A 25744-nucleotide genomic window follows, 5' to 3' on the forward strand; every position below is an offset into this window, starting at 1 on the left:
GGGAAGCGTTACGACAACCGCCTTTGCGGCAGCCGCGCTGGTTTCCGGCGTTCGGTGTCGCTTGACGGCAGAAGGAGCAGAGAGGGAGGAGGGAGGACAACAAAGGGGTGTGAGGGGCCGTGGCGGCATGTGAGGGGCGGCGGCGCCGGGGGCGGCTCAGGTGAGAGGGCGGATGGGATCGGGGCCGAGTAGAGCCGGGCCTGCCGTCTCCCGCCGACCCGGAGCTGCCTCTGGCGCCCTGCGGCAGCGGGGAGGCCCCGGTTGGCGGCGCGGCCCGGGCCGGGCCCGCTCCCCTGGCGGCACAGCCGCGCCCGGGCGGGGCGGCCCCGCGGGCGGGTCGGGGCGGGGGGCGGCCTGGGCCCCGCGGGCAGGCCGGGCCGGGGGCACTCGGGAGCCGCGGAGGCAACGCGCGGACGTCGGTAGTGAAGGGGACTGTTAGTCTTTTTCAGTTAGTGTTTTAATTCCTGAAGGAGTTGGCGTTACCAGACGTTTTTAAAAGCGACATACTCTAGAGGAGTAGAACTTGATTAACTTAATATTTTATACGCATTGTTTTGGGCTACTTTTGGGTTTGTGTGACTAAACATATCTTCTTTAAAAAGGTGAAGTATTGCTTAAAAACTATTCTGGGGAAAATTCAATGTCATGTAATGCCTCCCCTAGTTATGACATTTAACATTAAGTGCAAAAAACTCCCGAAGGAGTGCAGTCTAATGAATGTGGTGCATAGTTGGAGGGTGAGAAGACTTTATTGCAAATTGTAATTTTTCCAGTAGAGTGTGGCTGGGCCTGAAACAAGTCACTTGGCTTCTTTGTGGTTCTGTAAAGCGAGGTTGATGTGGTGTCCTGTGGGGCAGCACTTGTGAGAATTAGTACAAGTATTTATAAATCATGCTGATAATTTAGTGCTCTGTTTAAATACCAGATCTTGTGTAGTTAATATAAGTGTATGTAGTTTTGTTAGCCAATGGAACAGCAATGAATATGCAGTTTTATTCTTTCAGCTGAGTTCAGTTGCACCTGTTTTGTATTTACTGATGAGCAATTCTTGAAAAATCTACCTTCTGGCTTCTGTTTCCAGGACAATGCACTGAAAGTCTCAGGGAGTTATTTCATGTCAGCAGCAATGCATTTCTGGAATTCTGTAGCTGGTGACTTGGACTTAAACAGTGTTTTGCTTGGACTGCCTCACCTGTGCTGCAGGTCATGAGGAGTATCCTGTACTAAACAGGAATAGTCAAGGCTGTGTCCCAGATGCATAATTAAATTTAACATAAATAATGCAGGTTCAGTGATCTAGCAGTAGTGGAATTTGTAACACCACTGTGGATTTTTACCTTACCTTAAAAGTTACTTAAAACATGCTTTTCTTTTTTTTTTTTATTTTTTTTTTATTTTTCTCTTTAGCAGGTGGGAAGAATGAAAGGAAGGGGGAATGAAAGAATGTTGAACCTTTTTGTTTGGCTGTATGATGGAAGGAAACAGGACAGAGAACCTCTGCAATAGATCGTTCGGATGGCTTCAGCGAGAAGAGAATGATGCTAAACCATGGCTATGGAAACTTTCTAATTGCTTTTCTGCTGCTGAAAAGTCTTTGCCTTGTAGTGCGAAAACGGTAATTTGTTGCTTTACTGAAAGCATGGTTTTTGTACATGCAAATTGTGCAGAGTGCTGTAATGATGTGCACTGTTACTGCTGGGTAAAGGGGCAGGTGGAGAGGGAAGAATGAGGAGGTGGCACTTGCAGTGTGAAGTACAAAAATCTGCATGGGAATTCAAGGTCTTTAGTTGTGTTTGCAGTGCTCTAAGCCTTGTTGGTGAAAGCAGGGAAGCTTTACTCACTACAGCTGTTTGCAATAATGCAACTGACTGCTTAAAAAGTGTATAAGGCAACTGCTTGAAAGCTCTGTGAAGTTATTGCTGAGGAGTGGAGTGGGGAATTGTAGCCTTTACCCTTCCAGAACTTATCAATTGAGTTTAGAGGCAAATTTAGCCTATTCTGAATTATTATTAAATGCTAGTTAGAGCAGTTGTGGCTACTGTTCTTCACAAATGTCAAATTTTTCCTTGTTTCCATTTCTTCAAATGTTCCTGTTCTGTAACTGTGTATGATTCTGTACATTTAAGATGCGAAGTGCAAAGGAATAGAAGGAATAGCACAGCATAATGACTTGCTTGAGCAAGCAAGCTCCAGTTGTTAAGTAACACTCATTCATGCATGTTTGGTCTGACTTTTGGTAAAAGACCTGGGGGAAACAGACAAGCGTGTGTCCTGTTGTGTTGCTGGTGTCAGGTGTTAATAGGGAGCTGCCATAAATTCTGGAATTAAACAACATATAAACCAGTTCCAGACAGGATTTTGACAGAGTAAAACTTCATTTCATGAGATGGGGTAGAAAGGAATGCTTCTGAGCTTGACTGATCAATTATTCATTACTGGGTAGTAGGAAATGCATTAAATTCAATTTGGAAAGTGAAAGTTGTTCCCAAGTACTAGCCTAAAGCTCTGCAGTGGTGGGTTGTATGCAGGTTGGCTCTGCTGACCTTGACTGTGCTGGTGCTTCTTGCTTAGTTTTGACTGCTACCATTTAAAAAAACCTCTGTTTCTAGATAGGATTTTCTTTGTCTGCACATCTTGATACCTTAAATAAGAGTAGGCAAAAAGCACTTACACAGTTGTTGTGAAAACTTAGTCTTCTCTGTCCTATGTTAGTTTACCTTCTTGATATAGAGTCTTAAAGTTTTAGTCTTCTAATGCATTACTTCTAAAACTTTAATACAACTTTAAAGTCTTTATTAAAAGTAAAAGATGTTTACTTATGTGCCTATAGGCTGTGGGGTTTTTTACTTTACTTTTAATCCATCTATGTTTGATCCTAAAATAAATATTTTTGCTTTGCAAATGCAGATTATTTCTCAGCCTTAGTTTAACAGTTTTCTGCTTTTCAAATTCTGTTTTACAGACCTATTGCTGTTTGGTTTAGAGCTTTTTGGTTTTGTTGCTTCCAGAATCCACTGATACCAATGTACCTCAGGCTGGCACACACATAACTGGCATGTTTCTTTTAATATTTTACATGTTCAGACAGTGAGGTAATAGTAGTAACAAAGATAATGCTTTATTATAATACAAAATTGTTGGTTTATTCCTGTATCTGAATGTAACTGAGCTTTCATTTTCCAGAAGGATTACATGGAGAACAAGCAAGCTCCTGTGGAATTGAAGGATGCTTCATCTCCTCATAATGCTGGCTCTAAACTGTTTCCTGCAGTGCCGCTTCCTGATGTTCATCCTCTTCAGCAACAGCAAGTTCAGCTTTCACCTGGCCCAAAAGTAAGCTGCTGTGCTCATGGCTCTGACTCTCCTTGTGCTCCACAGCTGCACTGTGGTGGTGGTGGTGGTAACTTGGTTCACCCTGGCACGATACTAGACTCAAAAAGCACTGGGACGATTACTTGTCAAGTGGGGTCAGGATTTGCTTATCAGTCTGTGTCTTCACTGAAGAACCCTCCGGCTAGAAGCAATTTGGCAGGTGTTGTGAGTGAATTCCCTGGCATGTGCTTAGAAAACAGTGTGTCCTCCTGTCAACATCTGCCCTGTTGTGGAAAACTCCATTTCCAGTCCTGCCATGGTAACGTGCACAAGCTGCATCAGTTCCCTGCTCTTCAGAGCTGCGCATCTTCTGGCTATTTCCCATGTTCTGAATTCACGAGTGGGGCTACGGGCCACTTGGATGAGCACGTTGCACAGTCGGAGCTGCCGTCACACGTGTGCGCCAACCCTTTGCACCTAAACATGGCACCTTCGGTTTGCTTGAAGGGCTCTCACTACTGCAGTGACTGCTTGAGCAAGGTTTGTACACATCACCTTTCTCCTTCATTAGGTGTGGTATGTGGTGAATGTTGAAATAATGTTGCTTGGGCAAAACACCAGCTTGTGTCCTGCTAGTTGGTCCAAATGTATCAGATATCCATTTTGAGGGTGATTTCTTTTCAGAGGTAACATTCATAGAATCATTTTAGTTGGAAGAGACCCTCAGGATTATTGAGTCCAACCATAACCGAACTCTAGCACTACCCCATGTCCCTGAGAACCTCGTCTAAACACCTTTTTAACCTCTCCAGGGGTGGTGACTCCACCACTGCCCTGGGCAGCCTGTTCCAATGCTCGACAGCCCTTTCCAGGAAGAATTTTTTCCCAATATCCAATCTAAACCTCCCCTTGTGCAATTTGAGGCCGTTTCCTCTTTCCTATCACTTGCTCCTTGGGAGAAGAGATGAACCCCCTCAATGCTCCAACCTCCTTTCAGGTAGTTGTAGACAGCAATGGTTCAATAGGAAGACAAAAGAGGCTGTTGCACTGTTTAGCTTACAGGGATCTGTAATGTACTCAAGCAGAATTTTGTCTAGATTTGAAAGACAGTTCTCTTTACAACTCCACTTAAAGTGTTCAATAGTAGTGACTCTGGAAAAAGGCTAATAACAGTTGCTTGGGCAGCTGATCGGTAAAGATCCTTTCGTAAGTCAGGTGAAATGTCTGATGCTATAAGGATATTCTAATTTTGTTCTGCTTTTAGTTCAGCCTTCCCAAATTTGTAATTTATATTTCAATACCAATTTGGTAGATTTTAGAACTGAATAGAACTGTGCTTGAATTTTAATAGGAAATTCAAGGGAAATAATGTACTCGACTTTGCAAGATGCATTACTTAAGCTTCCAAATTTGAGTTTCCAATATAAAAGTGAAATGCCTTAATTCCAATAAACTGAATTGTGAATTCAGTATGTTTGGAATTATGACCACTGTTTTTGTGGGGAGGAAGGTGATTCAGCCTTGTGCTCTTAATTGTGCTGATTTCCTATGCTGGGTCACTTTTTATTCTTTTTTTTCAGAATACATATTAGTGATTCTTAAAGATGGCATGTCTTGATGGCAGATTTGAACAGTGTCTTTCCTTGTATTTGGAAACCTAGAGCTAAGTATGGTAGGAAAGATTCTAGGATAGAAGCTTTCTTGCTGCAGTGATACTGTTAATTAACTTGTAGACTACATCTGACCTCGCATTTGTTGCGGAAGGGAAACTGAGCATTTCTAGTGTAGAATAGTATGTGTTAAAATTGTATACTAAATATATGTGTATTTTGAAAAATTGTCCCAACAGCCAACCAGAAACAGCCTTGTTGATGCTGCTAAAATCTGGCCAAATATTCCTCCTCCAAGTGCCCAGACTGCGCCTGTCCCTATCCCCATATGTAACGGCTGTGGAACCAAAGGAGCAGCGACCGAGAAGAGTTTGCTACTGGCGAGCAGCCTTGGCAAATCACCACAGAAATATGGTAAATGGTGTCTGTTTGGAACTTCCACTTAGTGGAAGTTCTCAGTAAATACTGCAGCACATCAAATGTTTTCTTAAATTGCACTATTCTCTGGAAATTGCTATGAGGTCATAAAACACTAAACAGTAAAGGAATAACTTGTATCTGTTTTTGCAAAGTCATTGAATTTACCTTTCCTGGACTACCTAGTTAACTTACTGTATTGTTTGTGTACAGCTTTTTTTTTTTACTATTCTGATTTTTACCATTTTAGGAACTAGAAAATAAATCCTAAGGACATAGAAGCTATTTTGTTCTGCTGGTGTATAAAGAAGTTATCTTCAGTCATACTTTGGAAAGCATTTTCTTAGCCTGTAGTTTCTATTATCACTTCATATGCAATAAAGTTGTAATATTTATAGTTACAATATAGCTTTTTTTAGTGTTCTTGAGAGGAGAATACTGTGCGGATTACATGGTCTTTTTGCAGTGTTAGTATTGCTTCACTTACAAAATCATAGTTAGTATGGAAGTTAACACACTTCAACTTTAATTCTTAGTTTGTTTTTGACCTGTGATGGCTTTTGACCTGCGATGGTTTCTTCTCCAGTCGTTTTGTGGGGATGAAATGGGTGTATAATGTTGATTCAAAATAAAACAGATATTCTGAGTGTTGAAACACTGGAAGCTTTATTTGTACTTCTTAGTCTGTAACAGCAAAAACTCTCAACCTCGCTCTCCTGAAGTGCAGGATACCTTTGTTCCGTACTCCGGTCATTTTTTTGTACTCACTGTCACTATAATGGTTATCTCATCTACTTTGGTTTATATTTTCTTATCTAATGTGCACTGTAAATTTGAACAGCTTTCATGTTTCACTTGTATTGTTAAACCTGTTCAGGGTCTCCTGAAGTTGCAATAACAGGCCAAGTCCTGGAAAACTTGCCCCCCATTGGAGTCTTCTGGGATATTGAAAACTGTTCCGTTCCCACGGGCCGTTCAGCCATAGCAGTTGTACAGAGGATTCGTGAGAAGTTTTTTAAAGGTCACAGAGAGGCGGAATTCATCTGCGTGTGTGACATCAGTAAAGAAAATAAAGAAGTTATCCAGGAGCTAAACAACTGCCAGGTATCAAACCAGCATCTATGTGGTGTTCTTGCTTGAGAACATGTGTGTTCTGAGTGTGCCAATGGTAATTCCTGTTCACTAAAGCTGTGTTTTAGCTTCTGTGTGCTCTGGTGGGTGTGTGAGCTTGTAATTCATTTATGGCTGGGGTTGTTAATGCTGAACTTTCTTGGTGTGATATGTTTAAAACCAAAACTGCATTCCATTATATGTAGATTACTGGTTTAGCTTAAGTTTTAGTATTCACAGGGGATTTTTATTTCATCCAGTAATAAGTGGCACTTGTGTTTCTAGTCTTAACCTTCAAATTGGTGTTTAAATCATTAATTTAAAAGAACTGTGGTTCTGTGAACTTATTTTATTAGTGGATACTCTGCTGATTAGTGAGTACACTTGTAAATGAGTGGTATTGATTGGGGCACCTTTATCACTACATATTTTTTCATCAATACCTTCTGCTTCTAAGTCAGAAATTCGCTTCCCACCCCCTAAATTGCAGATATGATAACAGGTTGACACTTTATCTGCTTACGTAAGGTAAAACAAATTTGTAGTGAGCGTTTGCAGTATTTGTTGCCCCTCTATTTCCAGTGAGGGTGAATGTTTTTAAGGTAGCAGCGTATACTCTTAGGGAAAGCAAAGTGTGTAAATTGTGATCTGTAACCCAGAACACAAAAGTTATCTGTAAGACCTGGCTGAACAGCCAGGGTTGAAGTTAATTGCTCATCAGAACAGTTTGGGATCTGTACATGTTATATTTAATCCATATGTGAGTTAATTTATTTAAATAAAAGGTCTGTGTGAAAGCTTGTGTTTATGTTAATGTTTTAAAAAATTGAATTTAAGCAAGTATAGTTCACATTCAAGCTTTTTGTTAGAGCATATCTTTGTATTTCCACAGGTGACTGTTGCACACATCAATGCTACAGCAAAGAACGCTGCTGATGACAAACTCCGACAGAGCCTGAGGAGATTTGCTGACACACACACCGCGCCTGCCACCGTGGTTCTGGTGTCAAGTGAGTGTTTGTGGGGCTTGTCTACAGCAAGAATTCAGTTTCTTTCTTCAGTAGCACTTTTGCATGTGCTGCTGTTCTGTTTTCCAGGGGTTGTGTTTGGAATCGGCTTTAATGGAGTTGCTCAAGAATTCTTAATGATGTCAGTGGCAGTAAGGGAAAAGCAGGGACAGTGAGATGAGAACTTGGCTTAGTTAAGTCAGCGTTGGAATCTGATGTCTTGTTGAGGGTCAGTAGGTGTGTGTAGAAATGTGTATGAAGTCAAACAGCTTCAGCAGGAGGTAATAAAGTAAAACATTGAGTCCTCCGTATGGGAATCTTTCTGAATGCTTTGAGCAAAGTGGATTTGATTTGGTTTTTACATTGTAGCAGCATACTATCCAGTTACACATGCCAGCCACTCAGCTGTTGAATTGTGGTGTGTTGCCTTGGGTTTCCCCCTAAAGCTGAAGAAATGGCTGTTGCAGTAGTGTGCAGTGCAGGTACATGCCTTGCTGAGAAACTGCTAGAAGTTGCTTTTAAATGAAGACTGAGTGCTACCTGCTGATTTAAATGATGTTGAGTGCACAGTCTTGTAGCTGTTGGTGCTTTTTCATTGGAAATGTTCAGTGATAAATAGAACTTGTTCAGTGAGATCTGGGGTTTTGTTTATTCAGATTTTATTTAGCTTTTTCATGTGTTTCCTTGTTCATTCTATTTTTTTTTCTTTCAGCGGATGTAAACTTTGCTTTGGAACTCAGTGACCTGAGACATCGACATGGTTTTCGTATAATTTTGGTACATAAAAACCAAGCTTCAGAAGCACTCTTACATCATGCTCATGAGCTTGTTTGCTTTGAAGAATTTATTTCAGACTTGCCACCAAGGTTACCACTGAAAATGCCGGTAAGATTTTTAATTCTTAATGCAACAGGCATTTCAAAGTGTCAACCGCCTTTTTTTCCCCTAATTTAGGGGGAGAGCAGGCTGAAGTGTATGTGGTTTTTGTGGTGGGGCATGTCTGCTGCATGTCTGACCATTGTCTGTATTTCCGTTACTACCATATGAACATATGCTTTCTGCTTTAAGACAGAAGGAAATAGTAAAAAGGAAGTAACAGGTAGCAAGGTCACATTCTTATCACTAAATATTTTATCAGATAATGTATCTTACATGCCTTTCACTGGCAGAAAGTTAGGGTAAGAACTTAGTTATGCACTAAGACATCTCTGTGATGCATTCTTAACAGTTTTGAGTGACTGACAGTTTGCTGGATTTTGTATTCATGATGTTTTTCTGGAATTAGTGTGTCTTTGCACAGCACTCATAACCTTTACTTTTGAAATAACAAACAAATAATTCAGAAAGTTATGTGTGTTGAATATATAGAATTCTCAGGTTGCAAACAGTGGTGCTTTCTTATCTGGAGAAGTGATCAGGTATTGATCTATTGATCAGTGGAAGACTCAATGGAGTTTGTAGTCTCTTCTAACTTCAAACTTCCATCTCCAATATAATGTAAGGACCTACCTTGGCACGAGTTTTCCAAACAAACTGAACGCTGCAAAAACAATTACTTTGTAGTGGGGGGGATGCAGAGAATCATGTGTCACCAGAATCAGTTTAAAAATACTGGTTTTGAACAAGAGCATTCTGACATAATCAAATTAATCTTACTCCCTTTAAACAGGCATGCCATACGCTATTGTATGTTTATAATCTGCCAACGAACAGAGACAGCAAAAGCGTCAGTAACAGACTCAGGCGTTTGTCGGACAACTGTGGAGGGAAGGTGCTGAGCATTTCTGGAAGCAGTGCAATCCTCCGCTTTTTAAATCAAGAAAGTGCTGAACGGGCTCGCAAGCGAATGGAAAATGAAGATGTTTTTGGTAACAGGATCATAGTGTCTTTTACTCCCAAAAACAAAGAAATTAATGAAACAAAAAGCTCCAGTGTTGTGGGAAGTGAAAAGGTGAAGTCTCCCAAAAAAATTAACAAGAACACAAAGCTGTGCCTCTTCAACAAAGACTCGAGTGATCAGTCTTGTGGTACCAAAGGCTCTGCTGGGAGAGGATTCCAGATTCCTATCAGCAAACCCACAAATGTTAAAAGTTTACAGGTATTGTTGTTCTACCTTGTTTAGTGTTCTTGCTTTTCCTCATGTTCTGAGGATTGCTTCTGTTACAGCTTTATCTTTCACCTGTCAGTCCTGGTTAATGAAGCACTAACGTATAGCGACACTCCCAGAGGAGGGCTGTATTCATTTGCTTGGAAAACAGACAATGAATTTGTGGGTGGGTTTTCCCCCTCCTTGCTACATTTTTCCTCAGTTGGAAATACTGCTGGTACTTACAGAGTCTTGAATCCTAGGCTAGTTTTGATTTTCCTATTGGTGACGAGTATAACATCTAGACTGATCCACTTATGCTGGGTTTAAGGGAGACCAGAGTAGATCTACAGTACAGCAAAAATATTTTAGCTAGTAGACAGTTTACTTTTTTCAGTTACAGAAAATTAAATATTCCTAGTTACGAAGTGCCAATTAAAATGCTGTTACAGAAAAATTTGTCAGTTATCTGGTTTCCATCACAAAGCCTCTTGCAAGGAATGCCTGATGTTTTTATGCTGACCTTTCTTCTGTTTCATATAGGAGCTGTGCCACATTGAATCAAAGACCATCAGCAGAAATACTGAAAACCAGCAAGAACACTTAAGAGAACAAATTCCTTCTCCTCAGAGTAATTCTAATGCAGCAATTCCTGTGTCTCTGGCAATCAAAAAAATTGGAATGGGAGAATCATCCTGTAAAAGCAGTCAGAAGTATGTTTAAAAATAGACATCATTGTTAGCTATGTTTATTTTTTTCACGTGAATTCTGCGACATAATGTGTTTTCTTTTTTCTTATATGTATTTGTGAATAGAAGAGAGATGTCTGCTTCCAGGAGCAGTACCAATTCCCCTGTAGATAAAAAAGAGAAAGATGAAGCCGTGTTTCAGGTCAGCTATCCCTCAGCTTTCAGTAAGCTGACAGCCTCAAGACAACTCAGTCCTTTGCTGGCGTCTCAGAGTTGCTGGTCATCGCGGTAAGTGTCTGTGTCTTATTGGGGAGGTGAAGCGAGACTTCACCAATGTATGTTATTTATTGACAGCTACATATGGAGTGTGTGCCCTGAGCATGTGACTAATACACTGGTTTATGTGGAGGCACATGGAAAACATGATGGTGCTGCATGACAACTGAGTGGATGTAAATATCAGATGGAGTGAACTCATTTTCAGAAACTTGTTGTGTGACAGTTGTTTCCTGCAGACTTTGTCTTTAGAGCTTCTAAAAAATCTTTAGAGGCATTATAGACATCTTGTTCCTCCTAATTTCAGTGCCTTTGACATTCTCAGTACAAATATATCCAGGCCTATCAAATTATCATAGACTTAAATATCTGGCCTTTCCAAATTATTAAGTTCATAGGAATTAGTTTGACTTTTTAATGTGTTGCTAAGATAGAAGACTTGATGCCAAATATATTAATAAATTTAGTGACTTTAGAACATAATATGAAGTATTTCCTTTCTTTTCATAAGAAATATTTGTCATGTTATGATGTATTGCTCATGGTGAAATTTGTTTTGCCCACGCACATATGTACTCGGAAAATACTTTCAAAGTGCCATGTTTGTGTGCTTGATGTGTTTATTTTCTCATTAATTTTGACATGTATATATCAGAACTGTGCAATGCTACTTTAGCTCATAAATGTTTTTATTGTACCCAGGAGTATGTCTCCAAACCTCTCAAATAGATCATCTCCGCTCACATTTAACATAGTAAACCACACCAGTGGTACAGACTGCCCTGATCCTTTTGCAAATGGTGCAGACATTCAGATCGGCAATATAGATTACAGATTGTCCAGAAAAGAGTTGCAGCAAAATTTACAAGAAATTTTCTCAAGATATGGCAAGGTAAAGGCTAAAATACCTTTATTAAATCTGGTTTAAGTACTTCCTGCTTATCTGTTTGTGGACAACTTTGTGGTCTAGATTTGAGTAGGAATGGAAAGCTACCCAAAGATGACTTTTAAACTTTGTTAAAGGGAGGTATTATGTGTTCTTTTAAAAAGACCATCTCTTGCCCTAGGTTCTTAATTTGCATGTGGTCTTCATAGATCTGGTATTCTGAAGTTAGGTACATAAAATTCTTAGTAAATGGATCTTAAGGTTTAACTGCATGACCTTTTAAAGCTGTAAAGCTGTATTCCCGGTGTCAACTTGATCACAGTAAAAACAGAGTTTGTTTTGAAACAGACATGGAGTGCGAATCAGGATAAAACAAGGCAGGGTCATTTCTGCAGCAGTCCTGGTTCTGTCTGATCTGCAGGTGACTTGTTTCTAGAATAATCTCCTACATGGGGAGATGATGCCTGTGTTAAAGAAATATCATGGTCTTGCTAAGGCTCGTTGCACTCGGTTCTTGTTGCAGCGTCTTGTTGGCCACGATTCATCCTACTCTGTTCCGTTCTGTGTTATATTCGGCTCTATGCCAAAACAAGACTGTGATACCCTTGTTTTGGCTTGCTTTTGGCTAATGTTTTGTGATAAATGTATAAAGTATTTTCTTCTTTTCAGGTAAAAACTGTAGAGCTCAGTCCTCATACAGACTACCAGTTGAAGGCTTCAGTTCAGATGGAAAACCTGCAAGAAGCAATCAGTGCCGTCAACAGCCTTCACAGATACAAAATTGGCAGCAAAAGGATCCAGGTGTCATTAGCAACAGGAACTGCTAGTAAATCACTCTCTCTCCTCAGGTAATAAGCACTTTGGCGTCTTCCTAGTTATTATAGCATGTATTTAGTAGTTGGGAGGTGATTTAAAATACTGAGCAAAGAATTGACAGAGAAATAAAGTACAATCTGTCTTATGACCTGATGAATGTGCTCAGTACAACTAGGCTAGTTTTCAGTTAAATGTTTTTATGCTGCTTATATTTTAAGTTACATCTGAAGAGATTTGTTCTCTGTTCAGTAGCATTTAATAGTTCTGCTGCTACTTTTTCGTAATACTGATAGACCTCAATAACTTAGTTTGTGAAGCTGAGTTGAGATTACACTTGACATCTTTATTCTTTCCTCCAAGAAAGTGCACATGAATTATCTGTTTGAGGATGGGAAACACAGTTTCAATGCTGTTGGTGTTGCTTTGATCTCCATTTTCTACATGGAGGATGGTAGAAGTAGAGTGCTGATGCTAGTGAGAGTACAAGTATTTCCTGTTTCAATTTTTCCATGTTGAAAAAGAGCATTAGGAATGAAGTTGTCAACACTTTTTCACAGAAAGCTCCAGTGAAAACAGTGGTTGGAGTGCAGGGCGTTTTACAATTACGTATTACTTGCCGTTGTATAATTTACAACTTGATTTCATTCTTCCCTATTATTTTATGCCTGTTCAAAGTTCTTAATGTAAAGTCCGAGCTGATAACTTCCAATGCTGCAGCTTTAATACTGCATTTTATAGATGCTGAAAATCTTACCACCCCCTATGAAAGATGCCGTTCCTTCAGAGACGGTACCTAGATATGTTAGCTGGAATGTTACTGCTTGCACTCCCCAATCTGAAGTGTCAACTGTTGTAGCACTGGGATGGAAGGGAATGTAATTTGTCCTGTTATATTTATAGCTTATGAAAGTGCATCTGTAAATATCTCACTGATTTTTACAAACCAGTGTTATTTAATCAATGTTACAATATTTCTTTTATAGCTCAGAAGCTATGTCCATTCTGCAGGATGCGCCTGCTTGTTGTCTTCCTGTGTTCAAATTCACAGAAATCTATGAAAAAAAGTAAGTTCTCAGTTGTTTTTTTCTCTAGTACTTCTAGAGAAGCTGATCTTGTGTGATTGTTTACAGTGATTTATAGAAGGCAACAGAATGGAGTGTTGTGGGGTTAGTTTTGTCAGATGTTGCAGTATATAATCTATCCAGAGGCAATGGCTGTGATGCTGGCCTGCCTTAGAGGGTTGTATTTCCAGTATTTTACTTCACTTTTCTGCATTGGGATGCATAGATTAGTTACCATAACAATTTACATAGTTTCTAGCATATTCCCATTTCTTAAAATAAATGCAGATTACCACATTCTCTAATTTGGTTTACAAAGTGCATTTATTTTTATCTTTTTTCTTTTAGATTTGGCCACAAGTTAATTGTATCAGACTTGTACAAACTGACGGACACGGTGGCGATCCGGGACCAAGGCAGTGGGCGGCTCGTTTGTCTCTTGCCCAGCAGCCAAGCCCGGCAGAGCCCTCTGGGCTCGTCCCAGTCGCACGATGGTTCATCCGCAAACTGTAGTCCTATCATATTTGAGGAGTTGGAATATCACGAGCCTGTTTGTAAGCAGCATTGCCTGAATAAAGACTTTATGTAAGCTGTGTATAAAATACTATAAAACCATGCAAAATATTTGAACAGTATTTAACAGTTAAAGTTAAGGCATGTATGTTCACTTAGCGTGTGCCAGCCACTGTTTCTATGTTGTTTACAAGAGTAAGGCAGACAGAAAATAGCAAGGTGGCACAGTGAGTTTTCTAGGCAGTTCTTATGGATCAGTCTGTTCAGGTGAGATTTTCTAGCAAGTTTAAACACCCGTAAGCAGAAAGGTACACTGCCTTCCCCTGCATCTACAGGAAGGTTATACATTGTAGAGGTTTCTATTGGCTTGAATTTTATTATGTAACTGTAGCTGCAACTGATATTTCTTTGTCTTCCAGCTGCATTTGTGCTGGGTTGAAGATCTCCTGAAGAGATTAAGTTTTTGTTTTGTTCAACAGCAGCCTGGTTGTGCTGCTAAAGCAGTTATTAGGTGTTCACTATGAACTGCCTGATCTGTGCTGCTGAAGTTGAATTTGAAAATTTTGATCTAATGATAATGAAAGTATGGTCTTCTAAATGTTGCGTGTCTCATGGAAAATTTCTTGTAGCTCTGTTAATTTTTGTGAAGAAGATGGAAGTTCCTTGTGACTATGTAGCAGTATTGTAAGCTGCTAGCAATGTATTGTGAGCGTATAGTAGGATGTTTTCTCTGAGTGCATATGTGAGCACAGACATGCTGCGCTACAGCGACGTGTGGAACGAGCGTATCAACTTCAACCTCTTGTTTTTACAGTGAACACGAGTTTGATCCAGATTCTTACAGAATTCCTTTTGTGGTTTTGTCTCTGAAGACGTTTGCTCCCCAAGTTCACAGTCTTCTACAGACACACGAGGGTACTGTGCCTTTACTAAGGTAAAGTATTTTAATTTAGGTGTTTATCTTAAGGGCTGGTAGGTTATTGTTGGCTGTTGTAGTGCTCTGAAACTACCTGTTGTATAAAAACTCCAGCTCTTATGTAAGGTTGTATTTTTTACAGAAAGTAAGTGCCTTATGAAATGATTCCTTTTTGAATTCTTGTTGAGCCAAATAGGTGCTTATTTAAAATATGCATTTTATGAAGATTTCTCTAATGTACAAGTAAGCTCTTGAAGCCTCTTGTTCAGGAAGTGTCTCAAAAAATGGTATTTTTAGGACAAATGCTGTAGTGGTATTTTAGTGTATAATGGAAGCTTTTTTTTCTTTCTGAAGTTTTCCTGATTGTTATATGTCAGAGTTCAATGATCTTGAAATGGTGCCAGAAGGCCAGGGTGGTGTTCCCTTAGAACATCTGATTACCTGTGTTCCTGGAGTTAACATTGCCACGGCCCAAAATGGCATTAAAGTGATTAAATGGATCCATAACAAACCACCACCTCCTACTACAGGTAAATATTTCTATTTAAAAATCTTTTCTCAGAAATTATCTTTCTGCTAAAAAATTGGGAGTAGCATAAAGTCAACATCTTGCATAACTGTTAAAATTTTTATAAAAAGAGAAACTTTTAGCTTGAATATACAGATTTTTCACCTGTGCTCTAACCAGTGCCATATAGTGTGCAGTGTTTAGTGGAAGAATATAGGTTTAATAATATGATTTTCTTTTTGTAGATCCGTGGCTTCTACGTTCTAAGAGCCCTGTAGGTAACCCACAACTTATTCAGTTCAGTAGAGAAGTGATAGATTTACTTAAAAGCCAACCGTCCTGTGTCATACCTGTCAGTAAATTCATCCCTATGTACCATCATCATTTTGCCAAACAATGCCGAGTGTCCGACTATGGATATTCTAAATTAATGGAGCTGCTGGAAGCAGTGCCTCATGTATTGCAAGTGAGTTTTTGGCTCTCTTCTTTTTAATTTGGGGAATTGTACTTTTATGTTCAACTACCTGAATTACTGGGTGGATTTGTCTAATAGCTCCTGTGCAATTGCCTGGTTTACCTTGAAATAGGTGATTAAGTGAATGCTGGAGTGTAATTGTGGGTGGGGTTTTTTTGAGATGGTGTTTGTTTTGTTGTTATTATTGTTCTCACCCTTCCAAAACAACTTCTGGGGGAATTAACTCTTAATTTAATCCAAGCCTGTGGAATAGAGCCTTTGGCTGGTGTTTGGGTAAAAGGCTTTAATTGTGCTGTTTATCATAAAAACACAGCAAATTGAGTGCTCCTCAGTGAACCTGCGTCTTGAAGAATTTCTGTGTGAAATAGTCATATGGCCTTAAGGTACAAAAAAGAAACACCATGGTCATGTTAGTTCAGTACTTTGAACACCAACTGATCGTAGTATTTTAAAATAACCAATACAAATGTGCAACAGTTGCAATAGCACTAATGGCGGAAGCATATCTTAATTACTTCATGATAGATGCCTTAGCACAGGAAGCATATGGCTCATGAGGCTGCCTTTCCAAACACTCTATTATATCCTTCAATTCTAGCCTTGCTATACTAGATCTAGCTTCTAAGTATCTTGTAAAAGAGTTTAGTGAGGTGCTAGATGTGAGTAATCAGATATAATTTTCTTTCAGATTCTTGGTATGGGTTCCAAACGCTTGTTGACTCTGACACACAGAGCTCAAGTGAAGCGCTTTACGCAAGACTTACTGAAGCTTCTCAAATCCCAGGCTAGCAAGCAAGTGATTGTGAGGGAATTCTTACAGGCTTATCACTGGTGAGTTCTTAATGAAACAAGAACAGTTGTGCAGGGCACATCTAATGCTGGTGGGTTTAAAACCTGGTGCAAGAGGAGTCGGCACCAAACTGCGGCAACTCTAGTGTCTATGATGTGGAAGTTCAAACTTCTAAAACAAAAATTAAAAGCACTCTGCCAGACTTTTATTGCTTCCTTTAGCACTGGGTTTAACTTTGTTGGAGTTTGAAATGGGTTAACGGATTTCATTTGTTCTATCTGAAGCCAGAGCTGCAAGGTTGGATTTAAGCAGTCAGATCATGACACATTAACATGACAAATAAAGGAAAAATTTAGTGTTAGGCTTTCTTTAGAGGTGAATATAAAATAGACTGATTGCCAATAGATGCTTTCACTACTTCTGTGCCAGTGCTAGATCCAGCTGAAGTAAGGAGGAGCAGTATCTGTCTTACTGTCACCAGGAAGAACATTCTGTTCTAACATGCTGAAAAGCAGATTATCTCTTTTAAAAAGAGCCAAGAATGACGGGCTCTGTTTACTTAGTATTTGAGGCTTACTATCAATTTACTTTTTTCCCTACGCAGCATGCATTAGTACTCATATGATACAATGTTCTGAAACTTCCAGGTGTTTCTCAAAGGACTGGGATGTTACTGAGTATGGAGTCTGTGAACTGGCTGATATTATATCAGAAATTCCAGATACAACCATCTGTTTGTCACAGCAAGACAATGAAATGGTAATTTGTATTCCCAAAAGAGGTATGTCTTGTACTTTTCTTACTGTTGCTGAAGAAATTGGTTTTTAACTATTTTTAAACTCTACTAACAAAAGTATATGGGAGTGACTTGGATTTTTTTTTATAATTGTGTTTCTACCTTCATAACCAAGTTACGAATGTCTAGTGAGTAAAGAATTTGTCATTCTAGGAGCAGTTGCAATGGAACAGACAGGAAAGCAGGTGGCAAAGCAGCTAAAATAATGCTGCTGCTTCTGCATGCAGTTGAATTTTCTGTGGAATGCTTCGAGTGGGTTGTTGCCACATGGCAAAAATATGAACTTATTTGGCTATTTAATATCTTAAGTGCTCCTCACCTGATTATTTTAGACTTTAAACATGTAAGCATAGTAAAAGTCTTTAGTGGCAGAAGGAAATAGTGACTTGGTGTGATAAGTTAAAGAAAATACGGTGATTAATTATCATGTTCTGTTGCTTTTTATAAGCGTGTTGGTACATCACTTTTGCCTTGTTTTTTAATTTTAGAACGTACACAAGAAGAAATAGAAAGAACCAAACAATTTTCGAAAGAGGTGGTAGACTTACTGCGCCATCAGCCCCATTTTCGAATGCCCTTCAATAAATTTATTCCTTCCTATCATCACCACTTTGGTCGTCAGTGCAAACTTGCTTACTACGGGTTTACAAAACTACTTGAACTCTTTGAAGCCATACCAGATGTCTTACTTGTAAGTTCCAAAATCTTAAGCTGTACTAAAGCATTTTTCAGAGATCTGCACGAGTGTTTCGTTAACTGTAGTACCAGTTAAACTGTGCACCTGTAGTGTTAACCAGCTGTATTTAAGAAAGTCTTTGATATAGCTATTTTGGTAAAATGGTCCAAGGTTTTTAACATGTTGAGGCTAAGCTTGTTAACAAATTACAGCTTTCTCAATTGGATTACATTTACAAAAGTCTGTGCATCAAAACCAGAGCTAAGCTTTATTAAAGTTGTATTAAACTTGTTTTAGTAAAGGTTAATAACTATAATTGCCTATTTTGTTTTATTTCAGAAATTACCTAGTTTTGCTTACAATGCAGATATCTTTTGAGGCAGCTGAACTCTGCTACATAGCAATTGCCTACAAGTGCTGAATTTTGGTTGCAGAGGACACTTTTCCCATCCAAACTATGTAAATCACTTGAACAAAGTGTCATTTCTGTTTTGTAGGTATTGGAATGTGGGGAGGAGAAAATTCTCACACTTACAGAGGTGGAACAAGTGAAAGCAGTCGCTGCCCAGTTTGTGAAGCTACTGCGTTCTCAGAAGGACAACAGCCTGATGATGGCTGATGTACTGAGCGAGTACAGCAAAACCTTTGGGTACACCCTGCGGCTTCACGACTACGATGTCAGCTCGGTTCCAGCTTTAATGCAAAAGCTTTGCCATGTCGTAAAGGTAATCTTTTATCTTTATCCCTCTAAAAAGTACGCAATGTTGTGTTAAGGAGTTTCCTGCTTCAAATGACAGGGGTTAGTGTGTTTAATACTGTGTTCTAGAAACAGTATTTCAGTAAGTCGGAGGTGGAGAGGGAATTCCAAAGAGATTTTTAAACGTAGCTTCTATATTCCTGTGATGGTGTTCTTGTTCTTTTGTAACCTTCCACTGTATCTGGGAAAACTCACGCTTGTTTAGCAAGTAACAAGATTGTACTCTGATACTTTTAAGAATACAAATTGTGACTTTTTTCCCACCTGTGTAAAAGCAATAATTTCCTGATAACCATAGTAGTTATCAGTCTTCCGATGTTTTATATTCCGAAATTATTTGATCCATGGTTTGAGGCTTTGACTCTGAATGTAAATGCATGGATGGTTTTATGTCAGTGGAAAAGACAGTTTACATCTACACGGACTTGGACATACGCTGATGTAGTTGCTCCAGTTCTGTTAATTCAGCAGCTGGAGCTCAGGGTGGAGCTCAGTCAGGTCCAGCTGGCTTGGAACAAAGAGTATAATCATGTCTACCATGTGGACAGAAACTGCTACACAGCTTTTGGATATTTAAAGTAAATTTTTCCATGTAATAAGCTGCTTTATCCTCTGTGCTTTTGGCTTGGGGAGTATCAGATGCTGGTGTATAATGTCAGATACAGCTTCACTCAAACAAATCCCAGCTGCACAAATTACTTATAAATTAATCTCTTTGCTGTCCCTAATTTTGTTCATTCATTTCTCCAGGTTGTTGACACAGAGTCTGGCAAGCAAATTCAGCTGATCAATAGAAAGTCTCTGCGGACCCTGACTGCCCAGTTGCTGGTGTTGTTGATGTCCTGGGACGGAACGTCCTTCCTCTCGGTGGAACAGCTGCGACAGCACTATGAAACAGCCCATAGCACTTCGCTTAACCCCTGTGAATATGGATTTATGACCTTAACTGAACTCCTGAAGAGCCTGCCTTACTTGGTTGAGGTACAGCAGCTCCTTTCCTTTCTGGTGTTTCATACTTAGAACAAACATTGTGACTAGAGGATATGAATGTGCGCACTCTAATTCTGTCTTTTTTTGTTGTAACAGGTTTTTACCAATGGTGCAGCAGAAGAGTACGTGAAGCTTACAAATCTCTATATGTTTGCAAAGAATGTAAGGTCTTTACTTCACACTTACCATTATCAGCAGATTTTTCTTCATGAGTTCCCAGTAGCATATAGCAAATACACAGGAGAAGTGCTGCAGCCTAAAGCGTATGGATGCAACAATTTAGAAGAGCTCTTGGGAGCAATTCCACAGGTGTGAAGACTTCTGGTTTGCACAATTATACTGAGATTTCTGCATGGATTAAAAATAGTCACACAACTGCAGCTTGTTTAATTGCTGTGAATTACTGTCCTTCTCCAAGGAGGCTTATACTAGTTGTATTTTTAATAGCTTCTGAAAAATCTGGATTGCGTAATAAGACCAAGAAAATACTTACTTTTTCATGTTTTGGTCAAATTTTCCTTAAGAACTGTTCCTGGTGAGGCTGCAGAAATCTTTGGTGTGGTTATCAAGTGAGATAATTGATTTCTGGTTTGAATGCATGACTGTACAGTACTGAAGCCTCATTTGATCAGGTTGAATTATTAGGTGTAGGACTGAAGAGTTGTGAGACCTTGTCAGAAGTGCCACACCACACAAAGGAATTTTGCTGTGGCATCTTGTCATCCACACGTGCTAAGTGCTCTGGGATAATTTTGTGACCCAGTTCATGGCTATAAGCTTTGTTTTAAGTAAATTAATCTTCTGGAGAGTAACAAGATGGATTTTTGCAGCTCAGTGTTTAAACATAGCTTTGTTAATATATAGCTAGTATACTTTCTAGCCCTATAGTTTGCCTTTAGCATAAATTACTTTGAGACAAAACTTTTACTTGGGAAGTGTAGCACAAATTAGCAGCATGATTCAGTCAGAGCAAGGCAGTGAATAAGCTGCTTTAGGCTTTGAGGTTAGTACGTATCAATGTTTAATAAATTCTGCTTTGTATTCTATAGGTGGTCTGGATTAAAGGACATGGCCATAAGAGAATTGTGGTACTGAAGAATGATATGAAAAGTAAGCTGTTTCTGTTTTAAGCAGTATCTATCTTTCCTTTTTTCTATTGAGAGGTAACTTAAGTAACCACACGAACTTGCCTTTTTGTAGCTCGCTTTAGCTCACCTAGTTTTCCCCCTGTTGATCATGTGGATGATCATGGAAATCAACTTGCTGACAATAATGGACATATGGAGACCCCAGGATCCACTTCATCAATGGAATTAAATCTAGGAACACCTAGCAATGGTAATACAAAATTGATTTATATAAGAAATTAGTTATCTTAGGGGAAATAAGCAGAGTAACTGAAGCAGCACAGGGAAAGCTGTGTGAGTTAGTCCATCTGAATTTCTGTAGAAATGCTTTATGGCTTGCAAGCTGTTGGAACTATAGACTTTAGGAGAAGAACAACAGTACCTTTTGTCCTCAGCTGCCAGAGTACTGTTTCTCATGGATTTTAGTGGAAATTTAGGTCTATAAGCATGAAGCTAAGGAGAAAAGATGGTCAGTAGCTGCTTCTGTTAAGAATGTCTCCAGTGTTCTGATGATAATATAGTGCTTATTTTTTGTGATGGTGTTAGGCTGACTTTGGTGTTATTATTTGCCAATAATAATGACAGTCCGGTTGGTCTAAGTCTATGTCAAGAAAAAAAATTAACTGGGAAATGGTGGCCTCATAGTTCATCTCTTGCTGTGCTCTGCAATTTTTTATTACCTGCGAGTTGGAGAACTTGTGGAATGTTTCTTGAGTTATTTCAGAAGTTTAGGCTTGTCCCTTTTCGTATGGGCAAGTCACTTTATTTTGAAACTTTCCGCTGAATTTTCACCTGTAATTGTGTGAGGTGGTGGTACATAGTTGATAGGATATTGGTGTGTCTGCAGGGGAGTTGTCTGGTAACTTTTATGTTAGACTGTTCCTTGAGGTTTTGTTTCCTCAGCCCTTCTTCTATTACCCAAGTTTGGCAAATCCCAGATTTTACCATGAGGTGTATTTACTCAGGCAAGAAAGAGGTTGAACATACTGTTGCTTTGTCTGCTGTGTTGTAATCAGTTAGATGCTCTTGATCCAGCCAAGTAACTCTTAATGAATCTGAGGGTAGTTAGCGTTAATTCAGTTTGATATTAGTATTTCAAGTACAGCGTAGATCTTGGATCCTCAGTGCTGCATCTGCAGATTCACGTTTAGCAGCTCTGCAATAGTGATACCTCCACACTTACAGATACTTTGAAAGATGTTCCCTTATCTTTGTAGTTTCTAATCAAACTGAGCAAGAACTTCTTTGCCTCACAAACACATCTCCCATTGACCTCTTGTGTGAGCCAGTTCCTTCCTGCCTCCCATCCCCACAACTGCGCCCCGACCCCGTGGTTCTGGAGTCCGCAGACCTCATCCAGTTTGAGGAACGCCCGGCACCTCTCGCTGGTAAGACTTGGCTGGCCTATGTTATATTACTTATGGATAATTCAGACCACTTGGAAAGTAAAGGCATCAAACAAATGGTTGATTATGTAGAGTTCCATTTAAATACATATGCATACATATTGCACATTGGGATGTGTTGGAAATGCAGGTGGCTTCTGTAAAAGTACTGACTGTACCCTGCTGCACTTCCCTGGGGTGACTTTTAGGAGGACCTTGTCCACCACTAAAACTGCATTTTGCCAACCTGTGGCAACCTTTTCACCACAGTAGTTTCATGGTGCTTTTCTGAGTGTTGAGAGACTTAATGTGATAATTAAATTAAACCTTCCAAAGAGTACATGATACAGAGCCAGAAGCAAACATCCCATTGGCTGCACAGGTCTGAACATGACACACCATTTGGTTTAAATCAGGCTGACATGTTTTTCTTAAATACTTTATTGCCTTATTAGCAGAGAAATGTCATTCTCTTTTTCAAGAGCATCAATAAATTGAGCTTTCCTCTTTATTTTAGAGATAATGATTTTAACAGAAGAAGAAAAACAAATTGTTCCCCCAGGTCAAGAAAAATTGGCCTCTGGTTCCGTGGGATCTCCCAGCACAGAGAACACGTCGGTGCCTCCCTGCCAGTCCTCCGAAACCCAACCCAGCAAGGAAGCGATGGACAGCCCAGCCAAAAAACAACACAAAAACAAGGTGAAATTGGCAGCAAACTTCTCACTTGCACCTGTAACCAAGCTTTAACTCTTTATTTTTAGTGTGAAAGACAAATACCTATGGACTCTGCACAAAGTGAAGCTATTTGCTAGCCCTTACGTATTTTAATGAAAGGCCTAGAAGAATTAATTTGTATTTAATGTATTCTGTGAAGATTTTGTTCTTTTTACACTGAACACAGCTATTAGCAGAGCAGACTTTTTCTATTATTTTGAAAAAAACAATTCTGGCATTCGTTAAATTATTATTAAATTTTACAGTTTTTCATGAATGTGTGTTCAGTAAAAGCAAAATATTAATTTGACTAAAACGAAACAGATTTTATTTTCTTGAAGCATTGTTGGTGGTGTAATCATACACGTAGCATATTATATTCTATAGGCTGTTGCTTACTGGTATTGTTTCAGACAGTATTAATAAAATGCATGATCTGTCTTTCAAAAGCCTGTTGAGAAATTTTAAGTCGCTGACCTGAAATGTCAAGAGTGAGGGAGCTGATTGTCCTCCAGAGGAGAAACTTGTTCTCTGACCTTTCAGATGACTTGTAACTGCACTGGAAATTGTTTTGGCTAAAGATGTCTGTAGAAGATTATGGGTGTTTTGTTCCTAAAACTTGTTTTAAATGTTTTCTGTAGCTTTCAGTTCCATTTAGGAGCTTTCTAGGACCTTGATGCTTTAAGCTTCCCTTTTATATTTGGTTCCAGTCTGGTATGGATTTGGTTAAGGAAAAGACTGTCTTGGTGTCGTGAGTTTAAGATACAGACACACACATTTTATTGTGTCTAGAAATGAAATTAGGAAGATTCTGATATTTCTGAAATATGCATTTAATGCATAAATTACAGATAACAGAGCAGGTCTTAGTAAAATGTTTTCTGGCGGAGGGTATGGATGCTATTTCCACCTGTAAGGCAAGTTCTAACTACACGTGGAAATGCTAAGGTTGTTCTGCTTAACCTTGTTTTCTATTTTTAAGCACGTTCAGTAAATGGGAAGCTTATTCTTTGATGTGCTGTCTTTTAACTGTGTCTGTTTTTATTTTGAAACTTACTCCTAGTGTTGGAAGCTTTCTTCTATGTGTGGTACCTTGCGTTGGCTTTGGAAGAGAGGATAAGCCGGTGGATGACCTTAATTAACTCTAGTTAGCAGAAATGTCCAGTGTGTGAGTAATTATACCCATTCTGGGTAACCATGGCATTTACAATGGGTTGTATTTGCCAGGCAGCGAATAAATTGCTTGTAGTACTGAAAGAACCTAGACTAGAGGTTTTCCACCGGCCAACTGAATATTTTTAGGTGGATTCTATTGTAATACACAAGAGATGGAACACGGGCTCTAACTTCTCAGCCAGCAGCAGGAAATACCACTGAATAATGGCTATAGACAGGATTTTACAGGTCAGATTTTGTTATAAAATCTTTTAAACTTTGGCAGGTATTACCAGTAGTGAACTTATAGCCATTGGGGATGCAGAGAAACACTTGGAAGTTTTTCTGAGCACTGTGGCACAGTATTTTCAGTCCTTAGTGAAACTACAGACACACAGCTCTAGAAGGAGAAAATTAGAAGTGAGCTTCCTTGGAATGCTTCTAATGAGTCGAATGCGAGAACACCTCGTTTTACCTTAAGTTTGATAAGGTTAACACTGATCAGTCTAGATCTCTGTTTCAGAAGACAACCCGAAATTCTATTTTCATGAGATGCAGCTACAAGTCATCTGGAGTCCTAAAGAAAACCAGGTTTTTGCTTCAAAGGAAAATATTGTATTTGTCAGAGTGAGTGTGGTGGTTACACCGTTTATGGAGGTCAGTTATCTTTTCTGGATTCGCGTGTGATTCTGACGAAATCGCTGTTTGGAGGTAATAGGATAATACTTTTGAGAAGTTGTGTTCATAGTGTAACAAAATAGCTAATGGAATCGCAATATATTTTTTTATCCAAAGGGTTAAATGAATGATGTGACTTACAGATTTAAAAGCATTACAACCATGAAATTCTTTAATTTAACAATTAAATGTACTACTTCAGGTTCATGTCTGTTTAAAAAGAAATGTCACTGAAGCCCTCAATTGATGCACTTTTTCTTCGCATGGGACGGAGGAGAAAAAAGACTTTTCTTAGCTGTCTACTTTGTTTGGACACTTTCTTTTGTGGCTCAATTGCTGTTTTGTGTGTTGGGACCAAACAGTTGTGTCAATAAAATTTTCAAGCAAGCATAACCCTTGTCCTTGTCTGAAGACCTGAAAAAAACCCTGTCCTAGAATCCTTAATTTGCTGTGTTGTGTTAAATGTAATTATCCAGACAGAGAAGAGAGCTGGAATGTCCACAACCTGCTATTCTGGAGAAGGAAGGTTTTCCCAATGTTATTGATTCAGCTGTTGGTGGATGTACTCAGGATCTCTTGCTGCTCTTCAGGCAACATGATGTTTATTTTAGAAGGAAACTAATATTTATCAGCCTGAAGAGAAAACTGGAGCAAGGAGTGTAAATGCAAGAGGTGGAGGGGAGGTGTTCCGAGTGAGTTTGTCTCACTTTGGAGTGTTAGAATTCATGTGAATGATGGTCACACACAGTGTTACTGTGCCATGAAGTTAACCAGTCACTTTGGGGTTACAACCGCCTTGTTTTCCAGCTGAACAGTGTCATTATTCAGGAGCCATGAGTCTGACAAGCAAGTTAATTCACAGCTTCACTGGGGTGCTTTAAACTTCAGAATATAACAAAATCATTAAAAAAAAAATCTGCAACTAAATTGGTCTGTTCTGTCAACTTGCAGCTTTGTGGACAAAAGTAAAGAGCTGGATGAGATGCTCCTCACT

General features: G+C 39.2%; 1 protein-coding gene across 8 annotated transcripts; it reads left to right on the forward strand.

Moving 5' to 3' along the window:
• The first annotated feature begins 28 nt into the window (after window positions 1–28).
• MARF1 (meiosis regulator and mRNA stability factor 1) lies at window positions 29–25143 on the forward strand. Of its 8 annotated transcripts, none has more exons than XM_065030455.1 (27): window positions 29–160; window positions 1408–1615; window positions 3184–3852; window positions 5162–5336; window positions 6217–6443; window positions 7342–7459; window positions 8169–8341; window positions 9126–9554; window positions 10086–10255; window positions 10358–10519; window positions 11210–11399; window positions 12063–12241; window positions 13193–13273; window positions 13619–13855; window positions 14598–14717; window positions 15054–15229; window positions 15453–15673; window positions 16371–16513; window positions 17120–17253; window positions 17757–17959; window positions 18442–18669; window positions 19452–19682; window positions 19788–20000; window positions 20741–20801; window positions 20892–21029; window positions 22036–22206; window positions 22721–25143. In XM_065030455.1, the coding sequence occupies exons 2-27, from the start codon at window positions 1469–1471 to the stop codon at window positions 22948–22950; spliced, it is 5226 nt and encodes a 1741-aa protein (XP_064886527.1). In that variant the 5' UTR covers window positions 29–160; window positions 1408–1468; the 3' UTR covers window positions 22951–25143. The 8 variants fall into 8 exon arrangements, with proteins under 8 accessions (XP_064886527.1, XP_064886531.1, XP_064886532.1 ...); XM_065030459.1 differs by having other exon boundaries at window positions 22766–25143; XM_065030460.1 differs by having other exon boundaries at window positions 22108–22206.
• The last annotated feature ends 601 nt before the right edge of the window (window positions 25144–25744 follow it).

The sequence above is a fragment of the Columba livia genome, chromosome 15, assembly GCF_036013475.1.
Source record: "Columba livia isolate bColLiv1 breed racing homer chromosome 15, bColLiv1.pat.W.v2, whole genome shotgun sequence".
NCBI lineage: Eukaryota > Metazoa > Chordata > Aves > Columbiformes > Columbidae > Columba > Columba livia.

What these genes read in the sequence shown, in the direction of transcription:
- MARF1 (XM_065030455.1), top strand. Translation starts at nt 1,469, where the DNA reads ATGATGGAAGGAAACAGGACAGAGAACCTCTGCAATAGATCGTTCGGA. An exon ending in CAAATCACCACAGAAATATG is followed by an intron (nt 5,337 to 6,216) that starts GTAAATGGTGTC and finishes AAACCTGTTCAG; the next exon opens with GGTCTCCTGAAGTTGCAATA. An exon ending in TTCTTACAGGCTTATCACTG is followed by an intron (nt 16,514 to 17,119) that starts GTGAGTTCTTAA and finishes TGAAACTTCCAG; the next exon opens with GTGTTTCTCAAAGGACTGGG.